Source organism: Lithobates pipiens, unplaced genomic scaffold, assembly GCF_037356315.1.
Source record: "Lithobates pipiens isolate NorthernLeopardFrog02 unplaced genomic scaffold, aLitPip1_a1.2 Scaffold_22, whole genome shotgun sequence".
NCBI lineage: Eukaryota > Metazoa > Chordata > Amphibia > Anura > Ranidae > Lithobates > Lithobates pipiens.
The window spans coordinates 51906711-51929695 of record NW_027507784.1 but is presented as its reverse complement, the minus strand read 5'-3'; the positions used below and the strand labels follow the sequence as shown (position 1 = coordinate 51929695).

The 22985-nt window shown below is 46.5% G+C and overlaps 1 protein-coding gene across 1 annotated transcript in view; it reads right to left on the bottom strand.

Annotated features, from left to right (window-relative positions):
* Positions 1–22985, bottom strand: part of KCNH7 (potassium voltage-gated channel subfamily H member 7) — a 685804-nt gene that overhangs the window by 2374 nt on the left and 660445 nt on the right. The window contains exon 16 of the mRNA XM_077447576.1: positions 9402–9594. Within this exon, the coding sequence (XP_077303702.1) occupies positions 9402–9594 (193 nt within the window). The remainder of the gene's footprint in view (positions 1–9401; positions 9595–22985) is intronic.

The following is a 22985-nucleotide window of genomic DNA, read 5'->3' as shown; positions in this document are numbered from 1 at the left end:
GTCGGCTAGGTACGGCGGTGGAGCAGGATGTGGTGGGGAGGAAGCTTCTGGCGGCAGTGCTGCAAGACCTGGCTGCTCCGGAGGGATGCATGAGAGAACAGGAGGCTGAGCTGGGAGGAGGCCGAGGGTGAGCTGTGTGAGGCATTGCTGCGGCTGCTGGGGGGAAAGTGAGGCTGGTACACAGAGAGCTGTGTGTGTGTGATGTGGGGGTGATCTGGGTGCTGCTGTGCACGGTGTGTGCTGTGTGTTATATGTTACTGGTCACACTGCTCCCCCCACCCTGTCACACTGCTAACCCTCCCTGTCACACTGCTCCCCCTCCCTGTCACACTGCTCCCCCCTCCCTGTCACACTGCTCCCCCCACCCTGTCACGCTGCTCCCCCTCCCCTGTTACGCTGCTCCCCCCACCCTGTCACGCTGCTCCCCCACCCTGTCACGCTGCTCCCCTCTCCCTATCACGCTGCTCCCCCCACCCTATCACGCTGCTCCCCCCACCCTATCACGCTGCTCCCCCCACCCTGTCACGCTGCTCCCCCCACCCTGTAACGCTGCTCACCCCTCCCTGTCACGCTGCCCCCCCACCTTGTGACGCTGCTCCCCCCACCCTGTCACGCTGCTCCCCCCTCCCTGTCACGCTACTCCCCCCTCCCTGTCACGCTGCTCACCCCTCCCTGTCACGCTGCTCACCCCTCCCTGTCACGCTGCTCACCCCTCCCTGTCACGCTGCTCACCCCTCCCCCTGTCACGCTGCTCCCCCTCCCTGTCACGCTGCTCCCCCCACCCTGTCACGCTACTCCCCCACCCTGTCACGCTGCTCCCCCCACCCTGTCACGCTGCTCCCCCCACCCTGTCACGCTGCTCACCCCACGTCACGCTGCTCACCCCACGTCACGCTGCTCACCCCACATCACGCTGCTCACCCCACGTCACGCTGCTCACCCCACCCTGTAACGCTGCTCACCCCTCCCTGTAACGCTGCTCACCCCACCCTGTCACACTGCTCACCCCTCCCTGTCACGCTACTCCCCCCACCCTGTCACGCTGCTCCCCTCACCCTGTCACGCTGCTCCCCCCTCCCTGTCACGCTGCTCCCCCCCCCCCTGTCACGCTGCTCCCCCCACCCTGTAACATTGCTCACCCCTCCCTGTCACGCTGCTCCCCCCACCTTGTGACGCTGCTCCCCACACCCTGCCACGCTGCTCACCCCACCCTGTCACGCTACTCCCCTCACCCTGTCACGCTACTCCCCTCACCCTGTCACGCTACTCCCCTCACCCTGTCACGCTGCTCCCCTCACCCTGTCACGCTGCTCCCCTCACCCTGTCACGCTGCTCACCCCTCCCTGTCACGCTGCTCCCCTCACCCTGTCACGCTGCTCCCCCTCCCTGTCACGCTGCTCCCCCCACCCTGTCACGCTGCTCACCCCACCCTGTAACGCTGCTCACCCCACCCTGTCACGCTGCTCACCCCTCCCTGTCACGCTGCTCACCCCTCCCTGTCACGCTACTCCCCCCACCCTGTCACGCTGCTCCCCTCACCCTGTCACGCTGCTCCCCTCACCCTGTCACACTGCTCCCCCCTCCCTGTCACGCTGCTCCCCCCTCCCTGTCACGCTGCTCCCCCCACCCTGTCACGCTGCTCCCCCCACCCTGTCACGCTGCTCCCCCCACCCTGTAACATTGCTCACCCCTCCCTGTCACGCTGCTCCCCCCACCTTGTGACGCTGCTCCCCACACTCTGTCACGCTGCTCACCCCACCCTGTCACGCTACTCCCCCCACCCTGTCACGCTGCTCACCCCTCCCTGTTACGCTGCTCCCCTCACCCTATCACGCTGCTCCCCCTCCCTGTCACGCTGCTCCCCCCACCCTGTCACGCTGCTCCCCCCACCCTGTCACGCTGCTCACCCCTCCCTGTAACGCTGCTCCCCTCACCCTGTCACGCTGCTCCCCCCACCCTGTCACGCTTCTCCCCCCACCCTGCCACGCTTCTCCCCCCACCCTGCCACGCTTCTCCCCCCACCCAGCCACGCTGCTCCCCTCACCCTGCCACGCTGCTCCCCCCACCCTGTCACGCTGCTCACCCCTCCCTGTCACGCTGCTCACCCCTCCCTGTCACGCTGCTCACCCCTCCCTGTCACGCTGCTCACCCCTCCCCTGCCACGCTGCTCCCTGTCACGCTGCTCCCCCCTCTCTGTCACGCTGCTCCCCCCACCCTGTCAGGCTGCTCCCCCCCTCCCTGTCACGCTGCTCCCCCCTCCCTGTCACGCTGCTCCCCCCAGCCTGTCACGCTGCTCCCCCCTCCCTGTCACGCTGCTCCCCCCTCCCTGTCACGCTGCTCCCCCCAGCCTGTTAGGCTGCTCCCCCCAGCCTGTCACGCTGCTCCCCCCTCCCTGTTACGCTGCTCACCCCTCCTTGCCACGCTGCTCCCGCCACCCTGTCACGCTGCTCACCCCTCCCTGTCACGCTGCTCCCCCCCACCCTGTCAAGCTTCTCACCCCTCCCTGTCACGCTGCTCCCCCCACCCTGTCACGCTGCTCCCCCCACCCTGTTACACTTCTCACCCCACCCTGTCACGCTGCTCCCCCCTCCCGTCCCCTGTCCCCTTTCATGCTGCTCCCCCCACCCTGTCGCTGCTCACCCCTCCCTGTCACGCTGATCCCCTCCCTGCCACGCTGCTCCCCCCACCCTGTTACGCTTCTCACCCCACCCTGTCACGCTGCTCCCCCCTCCCTGTTACCCTGCTCACCCCTCCCTGTCACGCTGCTCACCCCTCCATGTCACGCTGCTCACCCCTCCCTGTCACGCTGCTCACCCCTCCCTTTCAAGCTGCTCACCCCTCCCTGTTACACTCACTTCCATCCCATATCCTATAAAATAAGAACAAACCTTGGGGGAAAGGCTCTTTGCCAAGCGGGCAAAAGCATTTGCCAGGATCATTTCTACCAAAGTGATAAGTTCTACTTAAAGCGCTTGTTACCCCAAAACTTCATATTCCTGATAGGTGCCTGTTGTACCTTATATTTGTATGAGAAACTATCCTGTTCTCTTTGTATTGCTTCCTTTATGTGAAATACCTGGTTTTCCTGCCAATCCCTTTGCTTTCGTATTAAAAACTGACCACAATAAAGCCTCATACACACGATAGGATTTTCCGCAGACAAAACCTCTGACTTTTGTCCGAAGGCATGTTCCTGGATTTTGTCTTGCATACAAATGGCAAGGAATTGTCGGCCAACAAACACAAATGTAGTGACATTCTACATGGTTTTCAGCTCTTTAGCGCCACCCTTTGTGGGCTCCTTCTGCTAATTTCGTGTTAGTAGAAGTTTGGTGAGTGTTGATTCGCGCTTTTCAGTTTGCGCTTTTCAGGGTGCACTTTTCAGTTTGCACATTTCAGTTTGTTTCTGAACGGCTGTTCATCAACTAGACATGTTGTGGAATCGGAGGAGATAACGTGTTATTTAACCAGTTCCCAACCAGCGCACGCCGATGTATGTCGGCAGAATGGCATGGGCTGGCATATTGGCGTACAGGTACGTCCAATCTTTAATGCCGCCCTGCCATCGCGAGTGTGCCACCGGCGGGGCGATCGCATGCTGGTCGCAACCCTTATGAGTCCGGTCGCGGGTCCTGCGGACTCGATCGCCGCAGTCATACCGGCGATCGTCTCACGGGGCGGCTAAACGGAGAGATGCCGTTGTAAACAGCATCTCCCCGTTCTGCCTAGCAACAAGTGATGCTGATCTCTGCTCCATGTGATTGGAGCAGAGATCAGTGTTCACTAAATGAAAGCCCAGCCCCCAACAGTTAGTAACAAACCCCTAGGAATACTTAACCCCTACACTGCCACCCACTGGTTAACCCCTTCACTGCCAGTGTCATTTACACAGGAATCACTGCATTTGTATAGCAGTGATGGCTGTATAAATGACAATGGTCCCAAAAATGTGTCAAAAATGTCCGATGTGTCTGCCATAATGTCGCAGTCACAATAAAAATTGCTGATCGCCGCCATTTCTAGTAAAAAAAAATTATTAATAAAAATGCCATAAAACTATCCCCTATTTTGTAAACGTTATAACTTTTGTACAAACCAATCAATAATCGCTTATTGCGATTTTTTTTTTTACCAAAAATATGTAGAAAAAGAAAAAATTTTTGTGGGGATATTTATTATAACAAAAATTAAAAAATAATGAGTTTTTTTCAAAATTGTCGCTCTATTTTTGTTTATAGCGCAAAAAATAAAAACCGCAGGGGTGATCAAATACCACCAAAAGAAAGCTCTATTTGTGGGAAAAAAAGGACATCAATTTTGTTTGGGAGCCACGGCGCATGACCGCGCAACTGTCAGTTAAAGCAGCACAGTGCCGAATCGCAAAAAGTGGTCTGGTCTTTGGCCAGCAAAATGGTCCGGGGCTGAAGTGGTTATTATTGGCCTTGGAGTTATTGCTTTGACCCAAGTCCAGTCCAGGAAGAGGAGGAGGAGGAGTTCTTGGACCAAAAATTGGTTGCTTTATTAATCATGACCAATTATGTCACATGGCTTTGCTGCGGGAGCTCCAGGAGAATAATCCAGATGATTTATCTCCACATGATGGACCCCTTCTTTCACCAACTCTTGAAATTGTTGACCCCCTATATTAAGATGCAAGACACATGCATGAGGCTTTTATTTTATTTTTTGTTTGAATAATAATGATTTGATTTGTTATATTTTCTAAATTTTTGGATGCATAGAATGCACTTTTTGGTTAAGTTCTATTGGCAGATAGCATGTCTAATTTTATTTGTTTTCTTTTTTTAATGCACAATAAAAAAATTGTGGAGAATACAAGGCTATGTGGTTTACTTCAAATGACAGTTTGGGAGTAGGCAGTTACATTTAAAAAAAAATACAATGTAAAATTGACAAGGGACACCAACATAGTTGTATCTTTGATCTTAAAAACTACAGGATAATGGTGTTGTGGTATCTTGCCCAAAAAAAAGAAAGAAAAAAAAAGAAGCATATTAATATTATTCTGGATATCACTAGATAAAAAAAGCCTTTGAAAATTTGTTTGCAATAACTCCACCAGTATCACCAGCAAAGCAGCTTCATTATTATCCCAGTAAAGAAGAAGAGAATTGTGCGCTGCATTTCTAGATTTCATAATTTTTCCCGCGTCACGAATGTTAATTCTCCATTACGAACGCTAGTTTAGAAGACCGACCACTTCTGGCTCGTCCTTGCTTCCGAGCATGCGTCTTTGTAGTTTGGACTTTTGTCTGACGGACTTGTGTACACACGCTTGGAAAATTTTAAAACCTGCCATCCAACATTTGTCCGCAGAAAATCTGACAATTGTCCAATGGAGCATACAAACGGTCGGATTTTCCGCCAACAGCCTGTCATCACACATTTCCCGTCGGAAAATACGATCGTGTGTATGAGGCTTAAGCAGGTGAACATACCATGGTCAGTTCTCTAGCTGTGTTGGAAACTCAGCCTGCTCTCCTCCCGCTGCACAGCCATTCACTTTGAAGTTCAGTGTGCTGCTGATTCTCCTCCCCCAGCTCTAATGCAGATGAGGACAGAGAGAACGTGATCACTTATATATAAAAGAGTACATTTTTTATTTATTATGTATTTTTATATCTATACGAAAATGTTTTGCCTTTCATTTCTATTTTAAAGCAAATGGGTTGTTTTACAAGGTGATCGTTTACAATCACTTTAAGGGATTTGGGAGTTTAAAGCTGAATTCCAAGTGTGGATTTTATGCCATTGTTATAGCGGTCCAGTTCCACATCACTGTGGTAGTCGCCACTACTACAGTGATAACCGATGTCTTCTGGGTCGCATGCTGCCCTGTTGCATAGTGACCCCAGGGGGTTGCTTGCTTGGCACAGGCACCATGATTCTGAGTAAATGCAAGCCATTCTCTGAATGGACAAGCTAGGGAGGCAGGGCAGTGGTAGCAAAGGATTCAGAAGACAGCAGTGAATACTACATTGAGTTCCAATTTCCACAGGGACCCAACAGGTATGCAAGCACACTCACATTGGTCCAAGCTGGCCAATATAACTAACCAAAACCAACCATACATGGAATTCAGCTTTCCCATGACCTCCTGCTCTCTAGCTACCTCGTTACCTTCTCCAATGATCTCTATCAGGGCATCTTCCGAGCTTCTCCCTTCCTCTACAATGCCCTACTCTAAAATGTCCGACTATCTACTACTCTTATCTCTTCAGGGAAGCATATCCTGCTCCACTTTCTGCTGGAAAGAGAGGATGGACTGAGACCTGAGTAGCAGGAAACCTATGTGAGAGATTTGACTAATGGTTAATTTCTATGGTCAATGGGATGCCTCTCATAAAAAGGGGGGTTCACATGCTCCGAGGAGAGGAGTTCGAGGTCCAGAGGGTCAGGACAGGAGGCTTGGGAGTTCAGAGATCCTGGAGCCTCCGGGAGGAGGCGGAAGGCCCGGGAGTTCAGAGATCCCGGAGCTGGATAGCCGGAGGCGAGTCCAGGGAGGCCAAAGTCTAGCCCCTGGAGGAGAAGTCAGCATGTAGTGCTGGAGGAAGACCAGGCGTCCCATGCGGGGACGTGCCGGACAGCATGGAGGAGGAGGAGGAAGTAGGAACTAAGCGGAAGGAGAAAACTGGGAATCGACTTTCTGTGGGTAGAACATGGACTGCTGATTGGGAGAGAGCAATGGGAGTGCAACCCAGTAGAATTACTCAGTAACATCATACTGTGTATCCAAGGACCACAGTATCAGGCACTTTCCAGGACTGAGGGAAGTTTGACAGCACAAGTCATGGAAATAGACAGTGTGGCCTGTGAATTTGGGGTTAACATCCACACCATTATTCAGACTGATGCTTATCTGTCCATATTAGAAGTGCAACATAAGAGAGAATTGGAATCAGGAAAGGATCTCTTTAACACCCCTTTCACACCAGGGCGTTTTGCAGGCGCTATAGCGTTAGAAATAGCGCCTGCAATCCGCCCTAAAGAAGCTGCACCATTGTGTGTAGTGTGAAAGCCCCGAGGGCTTTCACACTACAGCGGTGCGCTGGCAGGACGTCAGAAAAAAGTCCTGCCAGCAGCTTCTTTGGAGCGGTGAAGGAGCGTAGGAGTTTACCGCTCCTCCACCACTGCTCCCCATTGAAATCAATGGGGCAGCGCAATAATGCCGCCGGCAAAACGCCACTATTGCGGTGTATTGCCGGCGGTTTTAACCCTTTCGTGGCCGCTAGCGGGGGTAAAAGCGCCCCGCTAGCGCCCGAAATGCGCAGCAAATCCGGCGGTAAAACGCCGCTAAAAATAGCGGCGTTTTACCACCGACGCAAAGGGCGGTGTGGTGTGAAAGGGGTCTAAGGGACTAAATTAACAAAAGTTACAGCTACAGATTAGTACCCTTTTTCAACCTAAAACTGGGGTCGGATGGGGCATCTCATATACCCTATTGAACAGCCCACCGATTTATACCCAGAATAAAGCAATATAAAAATTCAGAGTTTGACTGTTTGGTGTCATGTACTTGCATGGGGAGTTTAGAAGTGGAGCCAACTGACAAAAGGTAATGAACAAACTCAGCAGCCCCCATGGGGGTACCGCTACAGCATCAATCATTTTTATTTTGGAAGCAGTGTAAGTAACTGAATGTGACTTGGTATTTGCCTCATGTAGCCTCGGTATAGCAAAGCTCAGACTGGGAGAGAAAAAGCAGCACACGGAGAATTGTCACAGTGCTCATGTGCCAACGAGCTGAACAAGAGAATCAGTTGATTCCCCTCACCCATGCTAAACAGTGTGGATGGAGGAATCTCCCTGACAACTGTTGTTGGATTGGATGCAATCACAGGTTTCCACACAGATTCTTTAATTTTTCAATCAAAGTCTGTCAGGCTGGGTGGTGCCAACAGTGCCCAGGGCCGCTGATAGGGCAGTACAGCCAGCCCTGTTGTACTGGGCCCAGCCCCCATCAGCCCCACAGGGGGGCCCGGGCAACTTTACAGTTCATTTATGCATATTAAAATTTCGAAACCATTCCCCCGCTACTTCTTGCTTAGAGAAGGGTTTTTCTAATTACATTTTCCGGGGGCCCCATCTGGTCTATAGAGGGGCCTAGGAGATGAGCGCAGCGTTCGGACTATTTCTCCTTTTTCGGGCGCATGTACATGAAGCCGGCCCGCACATTGTTCTGCTGGTTAATTAGTCCCGGCTGCCGCTGCCCACTGCCTTACCTGGCGGAGTGATACTACGAGGCTCCGCTTAGCTCTGCCTCTCATTTTCAGGTGCCGACTGCTGAGAGTCAGACAAGGCGACAGGCGGCTCAGTGGATGAGAGAGATAGGCTGCACTGATGGGAGCCAGAACCTGGGGGGTCACATGCACGGCACACAGTAAGTGGAGCACAGAAGTTGAATCCTTCAATGCGTCTCACTTAGGTACAGCATAGCAGGTCATGATTATCAGCATTATGACACTCACGCAGGCAGCACAGTCAGCATTTGTTCTGTCAAGGATCTGTTACAGTGTTTCCTATTGCTGTTTGGTGCTTACTTTGTTATGGCTGTATAGGGTTATAGTTTGTAACACACAGTACAGCCATAAGTTAACAAAGTCAGCACCCAAACGCCGAGTGACACTGTGAGATCCATGACAGAGCACATGCTGACTGTGCTGCCTGCGCAATTTTCATAATGCTGATAATCATAAGACGCAGTGTGATGTTACTTTACACTTGCGTTTGGGAGGGGGGGCAGTAAACATGTCCCCCCCCCCAACCACCCCCTTTAACCGCTTCTTGTCCAGCAACATACTGGTACATTACTGGATTGGAAGGGTGATATCTTTGTCATCGCTGCAGCAATGATCAAGATATCATTTTTTAGCCGCGACGGGTCTGCACAAAGTAAAAGTAATCCTAGTGGCTAAGAAGCCCCTGGATTACTTTTACAGGCAGTGGAAGGGGGTTCCACCACCGTCCCTCCATCGCCTTTACTTGGCTCTCCCGTGCCAACAGGGGTCCCATTAAACATGTGAGCAGCAACATCTAGTTCCTGGGACACAATATGCGTGCATATGTAAACAGTGACAAATCTGCAGATGTTGGGTCAGGGAAGGAGCCTGGGGTGGGGTCGAGGATGGGGTTAAAAGGGGCCCCGTCGGGTAGGCTGTATGGGGCCCCATGATTTCTAACAGCGGCCCTGACAGTGCCACCCACAGATCTAATTTCAGATGATTTAGTAGGACAAAATATAAACAGTGCATAGCCAGATTTACTGTTCTGTCTATATCAGCACTGCTATATGCAAAGAAATCAAAATAAAATATAGTAATAAGAACTAAGCAAAAAATGCTTGTTGGGATGCTTCTGTTGCCTGAGTGCTGCTAACTTACCTGTGATGACGGAGTGAAGCTGCGGTCAGTTTTGATGGATGCCCCGGAATGTACACTCTGTACCCGTCTAACAGCTGGTCTCTGGTAGTCTGAACTGGCTGTTACCAGGCTGTATGCCGGTGGCACCACCGAGGCCTGTCTCTGCAGGAGCTGGAGGATGCTCTGGATATCGGCAGTCATCTGTGATTCTAACCTGTAATTAAAAATGAAATAGAAGTCAATGGAAGGATTCAAATCTTACCACTGCACTGGAGCCAAATGATCTTCCAGAAATGATAGTGATCATGTTTCTTTAACCACTTCAGCATCGGAAGATTTGGCTGCTCATTGACCAGGCCATTTTTTGCAATTCGGCACTGCGCCGCTTTAACTGACAATTGCATGGTCGTGTGACATTGCACCCAAACAAAATTTATGTCCTTTTTTCCTCCCACAAATAGAGCTTTCTTTTGGTGGTATTTGATCATCTCTGCGGTTTTTATTTTTTGCGCTATTAACAAAAAAAAAGCAACATTTTTGAAAAAAAATAAAAATATTTTGTACTTTTTGCTATATTAAATACCCCCAATTTTTTTTTTAAAAAAGCAATTTTTTTCCTCAGTTTAGGCCGATATGTATTCTTCTATATATTTTTGGTAATAAAAAAAAATCACAATAAGCGTATATTGATTGGTTTGAGTAAAAGTTATAGTGTCTACAAAATAGGGGATAGATTTATGGCATTTTTATTATTCTTTTCTTTTACTAGTAATGGTGGCGATCTGCAATTTTTATGGGGGCTGCAACATTATGGCGGACAGATTGGACACTTTTGACACATTTTTGAAATCATTGACCGACCTGCCACAGTATAATGACGGTGGCTGGTCAGCAAGTGGTTAAAGTGACTGAACAAGCATAATGAGATTGTTTTGTTTTTTTAGATCATAGTTACCTAAGTGGATGTAGCAATGGTCCGAGTGATCAAACACCACCGATCACTCAGTTCTCACAGCTCCCTGAGCAGAGAGCTGGTGACTGTCAGTCACTGCTGTCTGCTTTTGTCCCCCCCTCCCCCCAGCGCTTACTGGATTGCTGGGCTACGGAGGGGATGTGAGCAGCCAACTCAACCTCTCAGCTGCTCGCTGAGAGGTTGAGCTGGGTGCAGGTCCAGGCATGTGGGCGGATCCTGACCATATTGCCGTGATCTTTCCTGAGCTTGGACTGGCTCGTGACGTCAGCCGACAGCTGACTTCAGCTCGCTGTCTGCTGAAAATGGGTCACATTAGTGCAGAACGAACTGCACTCCTGTGATCCGCAGGAGAAGTATAGCCATATGAGCTCCAGAAAAATGAGTATCGAAAGGAAAGGCATCCCTGTGGAGGAAAGATTTAATACTTACCCCAACCAGTGCCACTGATAACTGCTACCTCCATGAGCTCTGCTGGTTGAAGAATATACTGCATACAGCATCCTACACATTTCCAGGAGTGTAAAGTAGCCTGGTCTTCTGCAGGGTGCTCTAGTTCTTTCCACCAACTGCTATGTTGTGGTATGTCCCATAGTGATGTAGTAGTACAGGGGAAGGAAGCATAGCATGCAGAGGGATCCAGGCAACCTACGCAGTCCCCCGGAACGCATCAGTTAGTTCTGCCTTTCAGGTAATACCATGAGGTTTGAGAGCAGACTTCTGGATTTTTATCATGATATGCTATGATTCCACATTTGTCTTGTGATTATATTTTGGATCTTTTAATAAAGTACTTGAGATAATGCACAAGGCATTTACACCCTTCTGTTCATGCTCGGTCTGAGGAGGGCGGTACTGCTACTATTATCCAGGCCGAGTAGCACAGTGGGGTTGGCTCTTTGCACACTTTATGGCACACTTCCCTATGAATTCTGAGTAGCTAAAGTGTCAAGTTCTACTACACAGGTGTGCGCAGCCTATTGCATTAGGGTGTGCACCCCAAAGCTCAAACACACATGACCTTCTCTGCAGCCTCAGCTGCACTGGACAGTGAATGAATGGGAAATGCTCTGTGCACCTGACCCCCTGAACATGCCTATTTTCCACTAGTTGTTTTGTACTTCTGAAAGTGTGTTGGATGCTGAAGGCTCTTTGGAGACAGCAGGGGTTGGTGGCATGGGCAACAGGAGACATTAAATCATTAAACATTAAATCATCTTCTTTGCAGGAATGATTTGGCATCAGACATTTTTTGTCTTAGCCCTTGTACACACGATCGGAATTCTCGTCGGAAAAAGCTCTGATGGTTTTCCCGACGGAATTCGGCTCAAGCTGTCTTGCCTACACATGGTCACATCAAATTCCGATCATTTATAAACGCGGTGACGTACAACACGTACAACGTGACAAGAAAAAGGAAGTTAAATAGCCAGTAGCCAATAGCTTCTGTCTTGTAGTTGAATCTGAGCATGCGTGATTTTTGGCGTGTCGGAATTGCATACACACGATCGGAATTACCGATAGAACGTTTTTCTGTTGGGAAAATTGAGAACACGCTATAAATTTTTGGCTGGTGGAAATTCGGACAGCTAAATTCCGATGGAGCATACACACGGTCTCATTTTTGGTCTTTTTCTGGCCGGAATTCCGATCGTGTGTGTGGTATAAGAGTCACTTTAATGGTGTAGGCTGCAGAGCCTCATCCTCAGGCATTTACCAGAAGATCTTGTGTGTTTGAGGGTACCTGCCAAATTGTAGGAGCTCTGTTTTTTTTTTTTTTAGCTTTATTTGGTATTAATATTGGTATTGATAAAAATCACAAAATGTCTCAATTATACTACCATATCAGCAGCAGTGACAACAATCTATAATATAGTTTCATAGAACTTAGTAGATATACATATGCATATTGTAGTCAGAGAGGAATGGCACATAATGGGGACACATAATGGGATTGATTTACTAAAAGTAAATAGGCTGTGCACTTTGCATGGTGCAGTTGCTCTAAAGCTTAGTAAATGAGCAGAAGCTCTGCAGACTTCCATCATCCAATCATGGGCAAGCAAAAATGCTGTTTTTTATGTTTATTGTATGCAATGGGGTATTCTTTGCAAATTGAAGCTTCACCTCATTTACTAAGCTTTGGAGCAACTGCACTTGAAAATGCACAGTCTAATTTGCCTTTATTAACCACCTCAATACTGGGCTTTATTAACCACCTCAATACTGGGCACTTACACTCCCTTCACTACCAATTTTCAGCTTTCAGTGCTCTCACACTTTGAATGACAATTACTCAGTCATGCTACGCTGTACCCAAATGAAATGTTTATCATTTTGTTCACATAAATAGAGCTTTCTTTTGGTGGTATTTATTCACCACTTTCATTTTAATTTGTTGCGTTATAAGCGAAAAAACTGTGAATATTTTGAAAAATAATTTTTTTCTACTTTCTGTTTTAAAAGAAAGCAAAAAAAATCAAATTTTGTTGAAAATTTAGGCAAAAATGTATTTTGCTACAAAAATCCTGATAAGCGTATGATCAATGGTTTGTGTGAAAGTTATAGAGTCTACAAGCTATGCTATGCATTATTGAAAATGTATCAATCCTAATGCACCGATGGCCTATCTCATTTCTTGAGGCCCTAAAATGTCAGGACAGTAAAACTACCCCCCAAATTACCCCTTCTTGGAAAGAAGATAGTCTGATGTATTTAGTAAGAGGCATAGTGAATTTTTTGAAGTTGCAATTTTTCCCCACAACGCTTTGGAAAATTAAGAAATATATATATATATATATATATATATATATATATATATATATATATATATATATATATATATATATATATATATATACTTTTTTCTTCACTAAATTGTCATATTTACAAGTTATTTCTCACACATGGTGCAGGCGTAATTGCAATTACATCCCAAAATACATTCTGCTATTCATCATGAATATGACGATACCCCATGTGTGAGCCTTTTCCACAGCCTGGCCACAAACAGAGGCCCAACGTCCATGTAGCACCATCAGGCGTTCTAAAGGCATCAATTACACATTTCATTTCCTGAGTGCCTATCACAATTTTGAAGGCCCTGGAGCACCAGGACAATGGAATTACCCACAAAATGACCCCATTTTGTAAAGAAAACACCCCAATGTGTGAGACTTTTCCACTACTTGGCCACATACATAGGCCCAAAATGCAAGTAGCACCTTCAGGCTTCTAACATATAGCGTGCACACACCAAGAATTACACCCCAAAATACATTCTGCTGAGCAAAGGGTAAAAAAAAAAGGCTCACCTGTGGTTTTAGCAGGCATGAATACTGTTCCAGAGCAGTCAAAGGAAATGTCCAGGAATTGTCCAGGCAGCAGACAAATATGGAAAAGTATGAACCTGGTTCAGTACAGTCCAGGGTTTAGCAGGCAGTTCTGGTAATAGGCAGAGGCATGGCCCATTCAGGTGGCATGCAAAGGTATGGACAGTTTAGGTGGCAGGCAAAGGCATGGCCAGTTCAGGTGGCAGGCAAAGGCATGGCCAGTTCAGGTGGCAGGCAAAGGCATGGCCAGTTCAGGTGGCAAGCAAAGGCATGGCCAGTTCAGGTGCAAGGTAAAGGCAGGGCCAGTTCAGGTGGCAGCAGGCAGCACTATAACATTGGGTATGGATCAAGTAAGAACTGAGGACAGAGGTAGAGGCTTCTTCCCACTCAAATCTCTACGAAGCATCAGAGTCTCCAGATGCTAATCGGAGAAAATTAAAAACCCGGAGAAAAACTTTTTCCCCACTTGGAAAATATTTTCTGGAGCCCCCCACATATGTGAGACCCCTGTGCTGTACAGTGGCAGGGCAAATGATCAGTTCAGGAGGCAGGCAAAAAGCATGGTCACTTAACAGGCCGAGGTCAATTCACGTTGAAGACAGAAACATGTTTGGCTTAGGCATAGTTGTTAACAGTCCAGGTCATTCACAGAAATGGCAGATAGTGGAAGCTGGAAAAAAATCATCTTAACTTTACTGATAGTGTAGTGAAGTATGATAGCTCCGATAGCACTCTCCAATACAGTGGCCTGGCTGGGAGGGACATTGGGGACAGTAGTATCGGGTGTCATGGCGAATTCCTCTACTTGAACACACACAACATTTTTGTTGGGGGTTTGCGACCTGTTTGGGTAAGAGAGAGGATTTTGGGAGAGTGCCTTTCATGGAGCCTGGCTAATGTATCGGAGTGAAATAGTTGAGGGGCTTGGCCATGAGGATAGAGTAGGGCTGTGATAACGTCTTCTTGGAATTTTAGATAGGCTTTGGGTGCACTTCGAAAAAATAATATATGAATTGAACAGGGCTAGTTGCATAAAATAAATGGCAACTTTCTTGTAGCAAAACAGTAATTTCCTGGTGGCCAAGTAGGGCTGCATCACCTGGTCGTTCATATCCACCCCCCCCCCCCCATTTATAGGTTATACTCATGCACACATTTTGGCTTATGGATGGGGCCTTTTCTTATCTGCAGTTCCACCAAGGTGTCATTATGCATTGTGGAAAGGATGTAGACGTCTCTTTTTTTATCTCTCCACTTCAGCGCTAGTACCTCTTCAGTCCGCATACTGGCCATTTCACCCTGTTTCAATTTCTTGGCAACCAATCTCTGTGGGAAGCCTTTGCGTTTGGTCCGTGCTGTCCCACAGCCTTCTTTTGGTACAAATGGCAGAAGAGTGGGAGACTCGTGTAGAAATTGTCTATGTACAGGTGCAAGCAATGGTTCCATCAACTGCCAGACAATTTTTCCATTTGTTCCCATGTAGGTAGGGCATCCAGGGGGTTTATCTGTCTGTCTTTTCCCTCATAAATGATAAAGTCATATGTATAACTCCTGGCCCTGTCACACGCCTTTTATTTAAATAAAAAATTTTTTTACCCCACGTCTGTCTCTTTTACTGGGGAGGTATTGCTTTATTCCAAGCCTTCCGGTGAAGTGTACTAGGGATTCATCTACACCAGTGGTTCTCAACCTTACTAGTGCCGTGACCCCTTGATAAAATTTGCCAAGTTGTGGGGGCCCCTAACAGTAAAATTATTTTCGTAGCGTCGGTTATCGGCACCCAAGGCAAGACGAGAAATTTGCACCCCTAACCCATGGACATTACAAGTCCCTTCCACGCGTACAGTATTAAAACCCCTTATGGTACATTTTAGGATGTACCACTCTTTCTCTTTGTTCTCCTTTCTTTCCCTTTTATCTCTCTCTATCCTAATTTATTACTTTTCTTCCCCGCCCCTTTTTCATATTCTTTCTCTCCCTTTTTGTTTGTTCCTTACCCTCTTTTCCTCTTACTTCCATGAGGTGTGAGGAATGGGATGAGTGGCAGTGCTGGCAGAAAGTTGGGATAAGTGGCAGTGCTGGTGTGGAGTTGGGGTAAGTGGCAGTGCTGGAGGGACTGATCGGCCAACTTAGGTGCTCTTGATCAAGATCATCTGCTCTAGTCTCTACCCCCCAGCCATGCCGTGAACTGAATGGGCGGCTGAGTGGTCGGCCGCGGGCACCAGGAACAGCGCTGGGAGAGTGGTGCGGGCTTTAGGAACAGCCCAGGATTCGTGATCCCTGGCAAATCATCATTCAACCACTGAGGGGGTCCCGACCCTTATGTTGAGAACCACTGATCTACACAAATATTTATATCAGGGGTAAACATCTGCTTGAAGCTGGAGCAAAAAAAATTGATTAGGGACTGAATTTTGAATAGCTTATCATAACTGGGATGATTTTGAAGGGGTCATTGGGCATTTTTGAAATGTAAAAATATCATAATCATCTTGTAACGGGTTCTGGGCATCAATGACGAATAGACTGGCATGTGGTGGATAGGTTGGGTAGACTAGTAGACATGAAGTAAATTTTTTTGTCATGCTGAGAGTTAGGCCAAGGAAAACTTTTAATTCTTCCACGGTGAGGGGTTTCCAAACAAAAGGACGGGCATATGAAGAATTTGGATTGTTGGCTATATGTTGGCTGGTGTATAGATTACAATGTAATTTAGGAGATCATCGGTAAAAAATAAGTGAAATTAATAAATTGGGGTTACATTTTCCGACTGTATCTGAGGGCCTGGCTGGGCTGTAAAAAGGGGAATTACAGGTTCTACTGATGTATCGGGCAGCCATGTTGGATACAGTAGAACATCTGGGAGGCTAGTATGGGCCCTGCCTTGTTGATGGGTTGCTCCATTGCTAGCATCTGGCCTATCCTCCAGGAAGGTTGCAGAACTGCCGGTGGATGCCTGCCTATCCTGGAGTCCTACGCTGCTGGTGGGTGCCTGCTGGTGGATTCCCTGGAGTTCTGCGCTGCTGGTGGATGTCTGCGCCTGCTCATATTTCCCGATTCTCCTTGTTAGGATTCTATCTTCCTCGGTTTCCATCTCAGAGCCACTGATTTCCACTGGCTCATAGTCGCTATCTGAGTCTGACGGAGAGAGAGTTCCCCGCTACTCTCATCCGACATACTCTGTAGTATCTGGAGAGCCTCCTCGGTGTTGTAGAATTTTTTGGTTATGTTGGCGGGCAGATGTTCCAGATGGCGGGCAGCAGATGTGTCAGATGTTGGTGGGCAGATGTGTCAGATGGTGGGCAGCAGATGTGCCTGATGTTGGCTGGCAGCAGATGTGAGAGTTCCCCGCTACTCTCATCCGACATACTCTGGAGTATCTGGAGAGCCTCTTCTATGTTGTAGAATCTTTTGGTCATGTTGGCGGGCAGATGTGCCAGATGGCAGGCAGCAGATGTGTCAGATGTTGGTGGGCAAATGTGTCAGATGGCGGGCGGCAGATGTGCCAGATGGTGGGCGGCAGATGTGTCAGATGGCGGGCGGCAGATGTGCCAGATGGTGGGCGGCAGATGTGCTAGATGGTGGGCGGCTGTGCCTGATGTTGGTGGGCAGCTGTGCCTGATGTCGTTGGGTAGATGTGCCTGATGTTGGTGGGCAGATGTGCCTGATATTGGCTGGCAGCAGATGAGTCAGATGGCGGGCGGCAAATGTGTCAGATGGGCAGCAGATTGCCAGATGTTGGGCGGCTGTACTAGATGTTGGGTGGCTGTGCCTGATGTTGACAGGCAGATGTGACTGATGATGGCAAGCAGATGTGCCTGATGATGGTGGGCAGATGTGCCTGATGATAGCGGGCGGCTGATGTGCCAGCTGTTGACGGGCTGATGTGCCAGCTGTTGATGGGCAGATGTGCCAGAGCAGGAGGGCCAATCACAAAGCCCTCCTGTCTTGTACAACTTTCCTGTATCTGGGGGACACAGGCTGATCAGGATCGCACTGCTGCGTGGGCAGGGAGCGGCGCGATCCCCTGTCAGATGTCACCCCTCTGCTTACATTACGATGGCTGTGATTAGATACAGCCATCGTGTGGATCAGGAGGGCAAATCACAGTGCCCTCCTGCTGTTCTGAGGAGCGGCGTGTCCGGGGGACACGCATCAGGATCACACGGGTGCGTGGGCACGTCCCCCTGTGATCCCGCTCCTTCTGAAGGGCGTTTGGGAACGTCCACTCAGAAGGAGGAAGCTCCCACCCGACCAATGCACATAAATGAAAAGTGGTTAAATCAACCCCAATGTCTCCTTTTTATACCCCAAAACCACTGGTGGTCAGAGATGGGCATTGGGCAGCAACTATACGAATTGTGGTCACTGTGACCAAACAATAAAAGTTGTAACTAGGCATTCTAAATGGGTCACTCCATGGTCCAAAAGTGCTGGCAGGGCTACTGAGACTCTACATCCTCCTTATTAGTCCCTGTTGTGCTGAGCCTATGCGGTGTACTAAGGAAGAGCTCCTCCGTTGTGGTCAGCTCAAACTAAACTAGCTCAATGGATGGATCAGTGCACAGGAAACCAGTCTGTGCTTTCAAACTCCTGACTCTGCAATCAGAGCCATGAGAATAAATAACAAACACACTTTAAGTGAGCAAACATGGATTTTCTTGTCACTGCACATGGACGCCACAGCCATAGGCTTCTATGGCTGTATTTATTAATAAGAATACAACTGAGAAGACCCAGCTGTTGCCAGCATCCCACTTTGAATAATATTATACAAGGAGTAACCCCCAAGAAAATACTAAGGGATTTATAGGCAACTAATAGATTGATTTGGTAGAAAAAATACATAGAAATGTATTAATATAAAATCTATGGTGCATACAACACCAACAATAAATTGCATATACAGCATAAACAGAGTAACATGACAAATATAAAAATGCAGATCCTTCAATATTGAGCCCAACGCATTCTACACAGGTCCAGAAATGTGTTGGCCTCAATATTGAAATATCTGCATTTTTATATTTGTCACGTTACTCTGTTTATGCTGTATATGCAATTTATTGTTGGTGTTGTATACATTTTATATGAATACATTTCTAGATATTTTTTCTGCCAAATCAATCTATTAGTTGCCTATAAAATCCCTTAGTATTTTCTTGGGGGGTACTCCTTGTATAATATGGGTGTAGTTACGCTCCAAGTAAATGTCGTCCATTATTCCTCCAAGCTGCTTTTAACCTTGTATTGCATTTCTCCTAATTAACTTTTACATTAGTGCCATCACTAATATTTACTTCATATTTTCCATTTATTATATAACCAGTGCCACTTTGTGAATGCATGTATGCAATCGACATGCTACAGTAAAGTACTGTCAAGAATTAGATCTTTTTTTATCAGATGTGAACACATTTCAGTTCTTAAAAACTGCCAGCAGAGGGTGACCTTGCACTACATTTCGATGGTTATTACCTAACAACAGTATGAAATATGGAGTAGTATTCTCTTATTCAAATATACAAGTTTTAAATTACTCTGAACTAAATTAGGTTTCCAAGCTCTCAAGCTAATCTATGAATTTTAAATAGATAAAAGAAATCAGCACAGACAGCGAGATATGACTTGTTTGTTTTGCAAGTTTCATCTTGAAAATGCGAATAATACAACAGGTTACCTTAAAATTACAGTAAATGTCAAGATTAAAGCTTCTTACAGCACTACTCCACTAACTCTCAATGACTAAAGATAATAAAACATGTACAATGTACCTTCATTCCTGTTCTGGTATAGCCCAGGAGGCTTAATATACACTATACTACCAAAAGTATTGGGACACTTGCCTTTACACGCACATGAACTTTATTGGCATCCCCGTCTTAGTCTGTAGGGTTCAATATTGAGTTGCCACATCCTTTGCAGCTATAACAGCTTCAGCTCCTGTGGGAAGGCTGTCCATAAGGTTTTAAGCCCTTGTACACACGGTCGGAGATTCCGACGGAATGTGTCCTATCGGACCGTTTTGTCAGATATTCCGACTGTGTGTGGTCTGCATCGGACTGTTTCCGTCTGAATATCCGACGGACCAACTTTTCCAACTTGCTGGTAAAATTTTCCATCAAAATGCTCCGATTGGACATACTCCGATCATGTGTAGCCTACCCCGACGGACAAGTGCCACGCATGCTCAGATCAAATTCCAAGACCAAAGCTATTGGCTACTAGCCTGAACGTAGTCCCGTCCTAATGAAATAACGTCATCACGTTATGTACAATCGGATTTTCTGACAACTTAGTCCATCCGTGTGTATACAGCATCACTTCTGGACCTCTTTCGGAATTACTCCGATGGATTTGGTTGTCGGAATCTCCGACCGTGTGTACAGGGGCTGAGAGTGTGTCCATGGTAGGGTTGCCACCTGTACAGTTTTCTCCCGGACAGTCCGGTTTTAGAATGATGTGTTCGGGTTTACATTTGTCCCAGACCCGGACACATCATTCACACGTACTGCACCGTGAGTGACATCTGATGTCTCCTCCCCTCCCTGATAGCAGCTTGGTTCAGCAGAGCAGAGCACAGTGTCAGTGAATCAAAGCTCCTCCCCTCCTCCTCCCTCTCTGTTCTGTACACACAGGAGGAGACAAGTGAGGGAAAGATGGCCCCTGCCCGTCTCCATGACACTGCAGGGCGGAAGCCACGTCATAACATCACTTCCGCCCATAGCTCTTAAAGGGCCATTTTATTTTTTTATTTATTTAAATGAATTTTTTTTTTATTATTGCATTTTAGTGTAAATATGAGATCTGAGGTCTTTTTGACCCCAGATCTCATATTTAAGAGGACCTGTCATGCTTTTTTTCTATTACAGGGGATGTTTACATTCCTTGTAATAGGAATAAAAGTGACACAATTTTTTTATTTTTTTTTTAAACAGTGTAAGGCTCCATGCACACTGGAGCTCATAAACTGCAGTTTATTGGAGTTTGGGCGTTTTTTTTAAAAGCCCATAAACTCGACTCTATGTTAGCCATGCACACATGGACGTTTTTTAGCTTTAATGAGCAGTGGAGTTTATGGGCTTTTTTCTGAACGCCAGAAATTTGCATTCAAAGTGCCGTTTTTCACCGCCAAAAAACATCAAACGCCGGTAAACGCTCATAAACGCTTATAAACGCTCATAAACACGCGTTAATTAGTGTTCGGCATTCTATTTTTTCAATGCATTGTGGGAGTTTGGAATGCAATGTGGGATTTCTGGAGTGTCCTCTGTGTATTTTTAATGAAAACGCCCATAAACGCTAACGCTAAGAAACGCTCATAAACGCTAGTACAAAACGCTGTTAAAAGCACGTTTTTCAACCAGTGTTTTCTGCCAGCAATCTGGCATCCAGAAAAAGCTCATTTTTTGAGCTTCAGTGTGCATGGAGCCTTAAAATAAAAAATAAAAAAGGTAAAATAAATAAGAAATAAAAAGTTTTTAAACGCGTCCCGTCCCGCCGAGCTCGTGTGCAGAAGTGAACGCATACGTGAGTGGAGCCCGCATATGAAAATGGTGTTCAAACCACACATGTGTGGTATTTGCCACGATCGGTAGAGCAAGAGCAATAATTCTAGTCCTAGACCTCCACTGAAACGCAAAACATGCAACCTGTCGAATTTTTTTAAATGTCGCCTATGGAGATTTTTAAGAGTAAAAGTTTGTCGCCATTCCACGAGCGGGCACAATTTTGAAGCATGACATGTTGGGTATCAATTTACTTGGTGTAACATTATCTTTCACAATATAAAAAAAAAATTAGGCTAACTTTACTGTTGCCTTACTTTTTAATTCATAAAAGTTTATTTTTTTTAAAGAAAAAGTGCGCTTGTAAGACCGCTGCGCAAATACGGTGTGACAAAAAGTATTGCAATGACCGCCATTTTACTCTCTAGGGTGTTAGAAGAAAAAGTATAATGTTTGGGGATTTTAAGTAATTTTCTAGCAAAAAAAACTCTTTGTAACTTGTAAACACCACATCTAAAAAAGAGGCCCGGTCTTAAAGTGGTTAAAGGGCAGTGACTCCAAAAAAATGCGTATGCAAAGAATGTAAATAAAAAATATATAAGTTTAATAATACAAAAACTAAAAATATAGACACATTTGCTGTATCGACAATTTACAGAATTAAGATTGATGCAACATGTTTTTCATAATGAGATTTGAAAAAAAACAGAAAACACAAATTTACATCACTCTTGTACAAGTGGACAGAGTGATACCATTCACTTCACTAATTTATTTGTATACTTATTATTAGAGTTGCGTCATCTTCATTCTGGTGTGGACTGCCTGGTCTTGAGTTGGGTCTCCCCCCTTTTTGGCCATCGCGGGGTTGACCGTGCCAGTCTCCATCCTTTTTGGGTGCTGCTGGGCTAGCACAACCATAGCTTCCTGTTTTTCCTCCTTTTTTATAAAAAAATTCTTGATGTGACATACCAAGACACCTGCTTCTATATGCTTCAGTAGACAATGTATTTAATGTATAGATTTTATGTCTGTAGACATTTTTTTGTCTAATTATCTGTATGCATATACGCTTTACTTATTATTTCTCTTTATGAATTGTAGATATCATAAATATTCATACCACTTTCTCCTGATGAAGAGGAATAACGGATGACCTTGAAACATGTTGAGTATCACTCTGTCCACTTGTACAAGAGTGATGTAAATGTGTGTTTTTTTAATCTCATTATGAACATCATGTTACATCAAGCTTAATTCTATAAATTGTCGATACAGCAATTGTTGTGTCTATATTTTTAAATATTGTATTATTAAAACTATATATTTTTTAGTTACATTCTTTGCATACACGTTTTTTGCAGTCACTGCCCTTTAAAGTCCCCCCAGAGGCTTTTCTGTTTTCTGTGTCTATATTTGGGATGTGGGTAGTTTCTCCTATTCCCCACTAGAATTGAACTACTTCACATACCCACAAAGTTGGGAGCATGAAATTGTCCAAAATGTCTTGGGTATGCTGACGTTTTAAGAGTTCCCTTCACCAGAACTAAGGGGTCAAGCCAAAGCCATGAAAAACAACCCCACACCATAATCCACCCTCCACCAAATGATTTGGACCAGTGCACAAAGCAAGTCCTGACCTCAAACCAATAGAAAACCTTTAGGATGAATTAGAGTGGAGGCTGCGAGCCAGGCCTTCACGTCCAACATCAGTGCCTGACCTCACAAATCCGCTTCTGGAAGAATGGTCAAACATTCCCATAGACACACTCCTAAACCTTGTGGACAGCGTTCC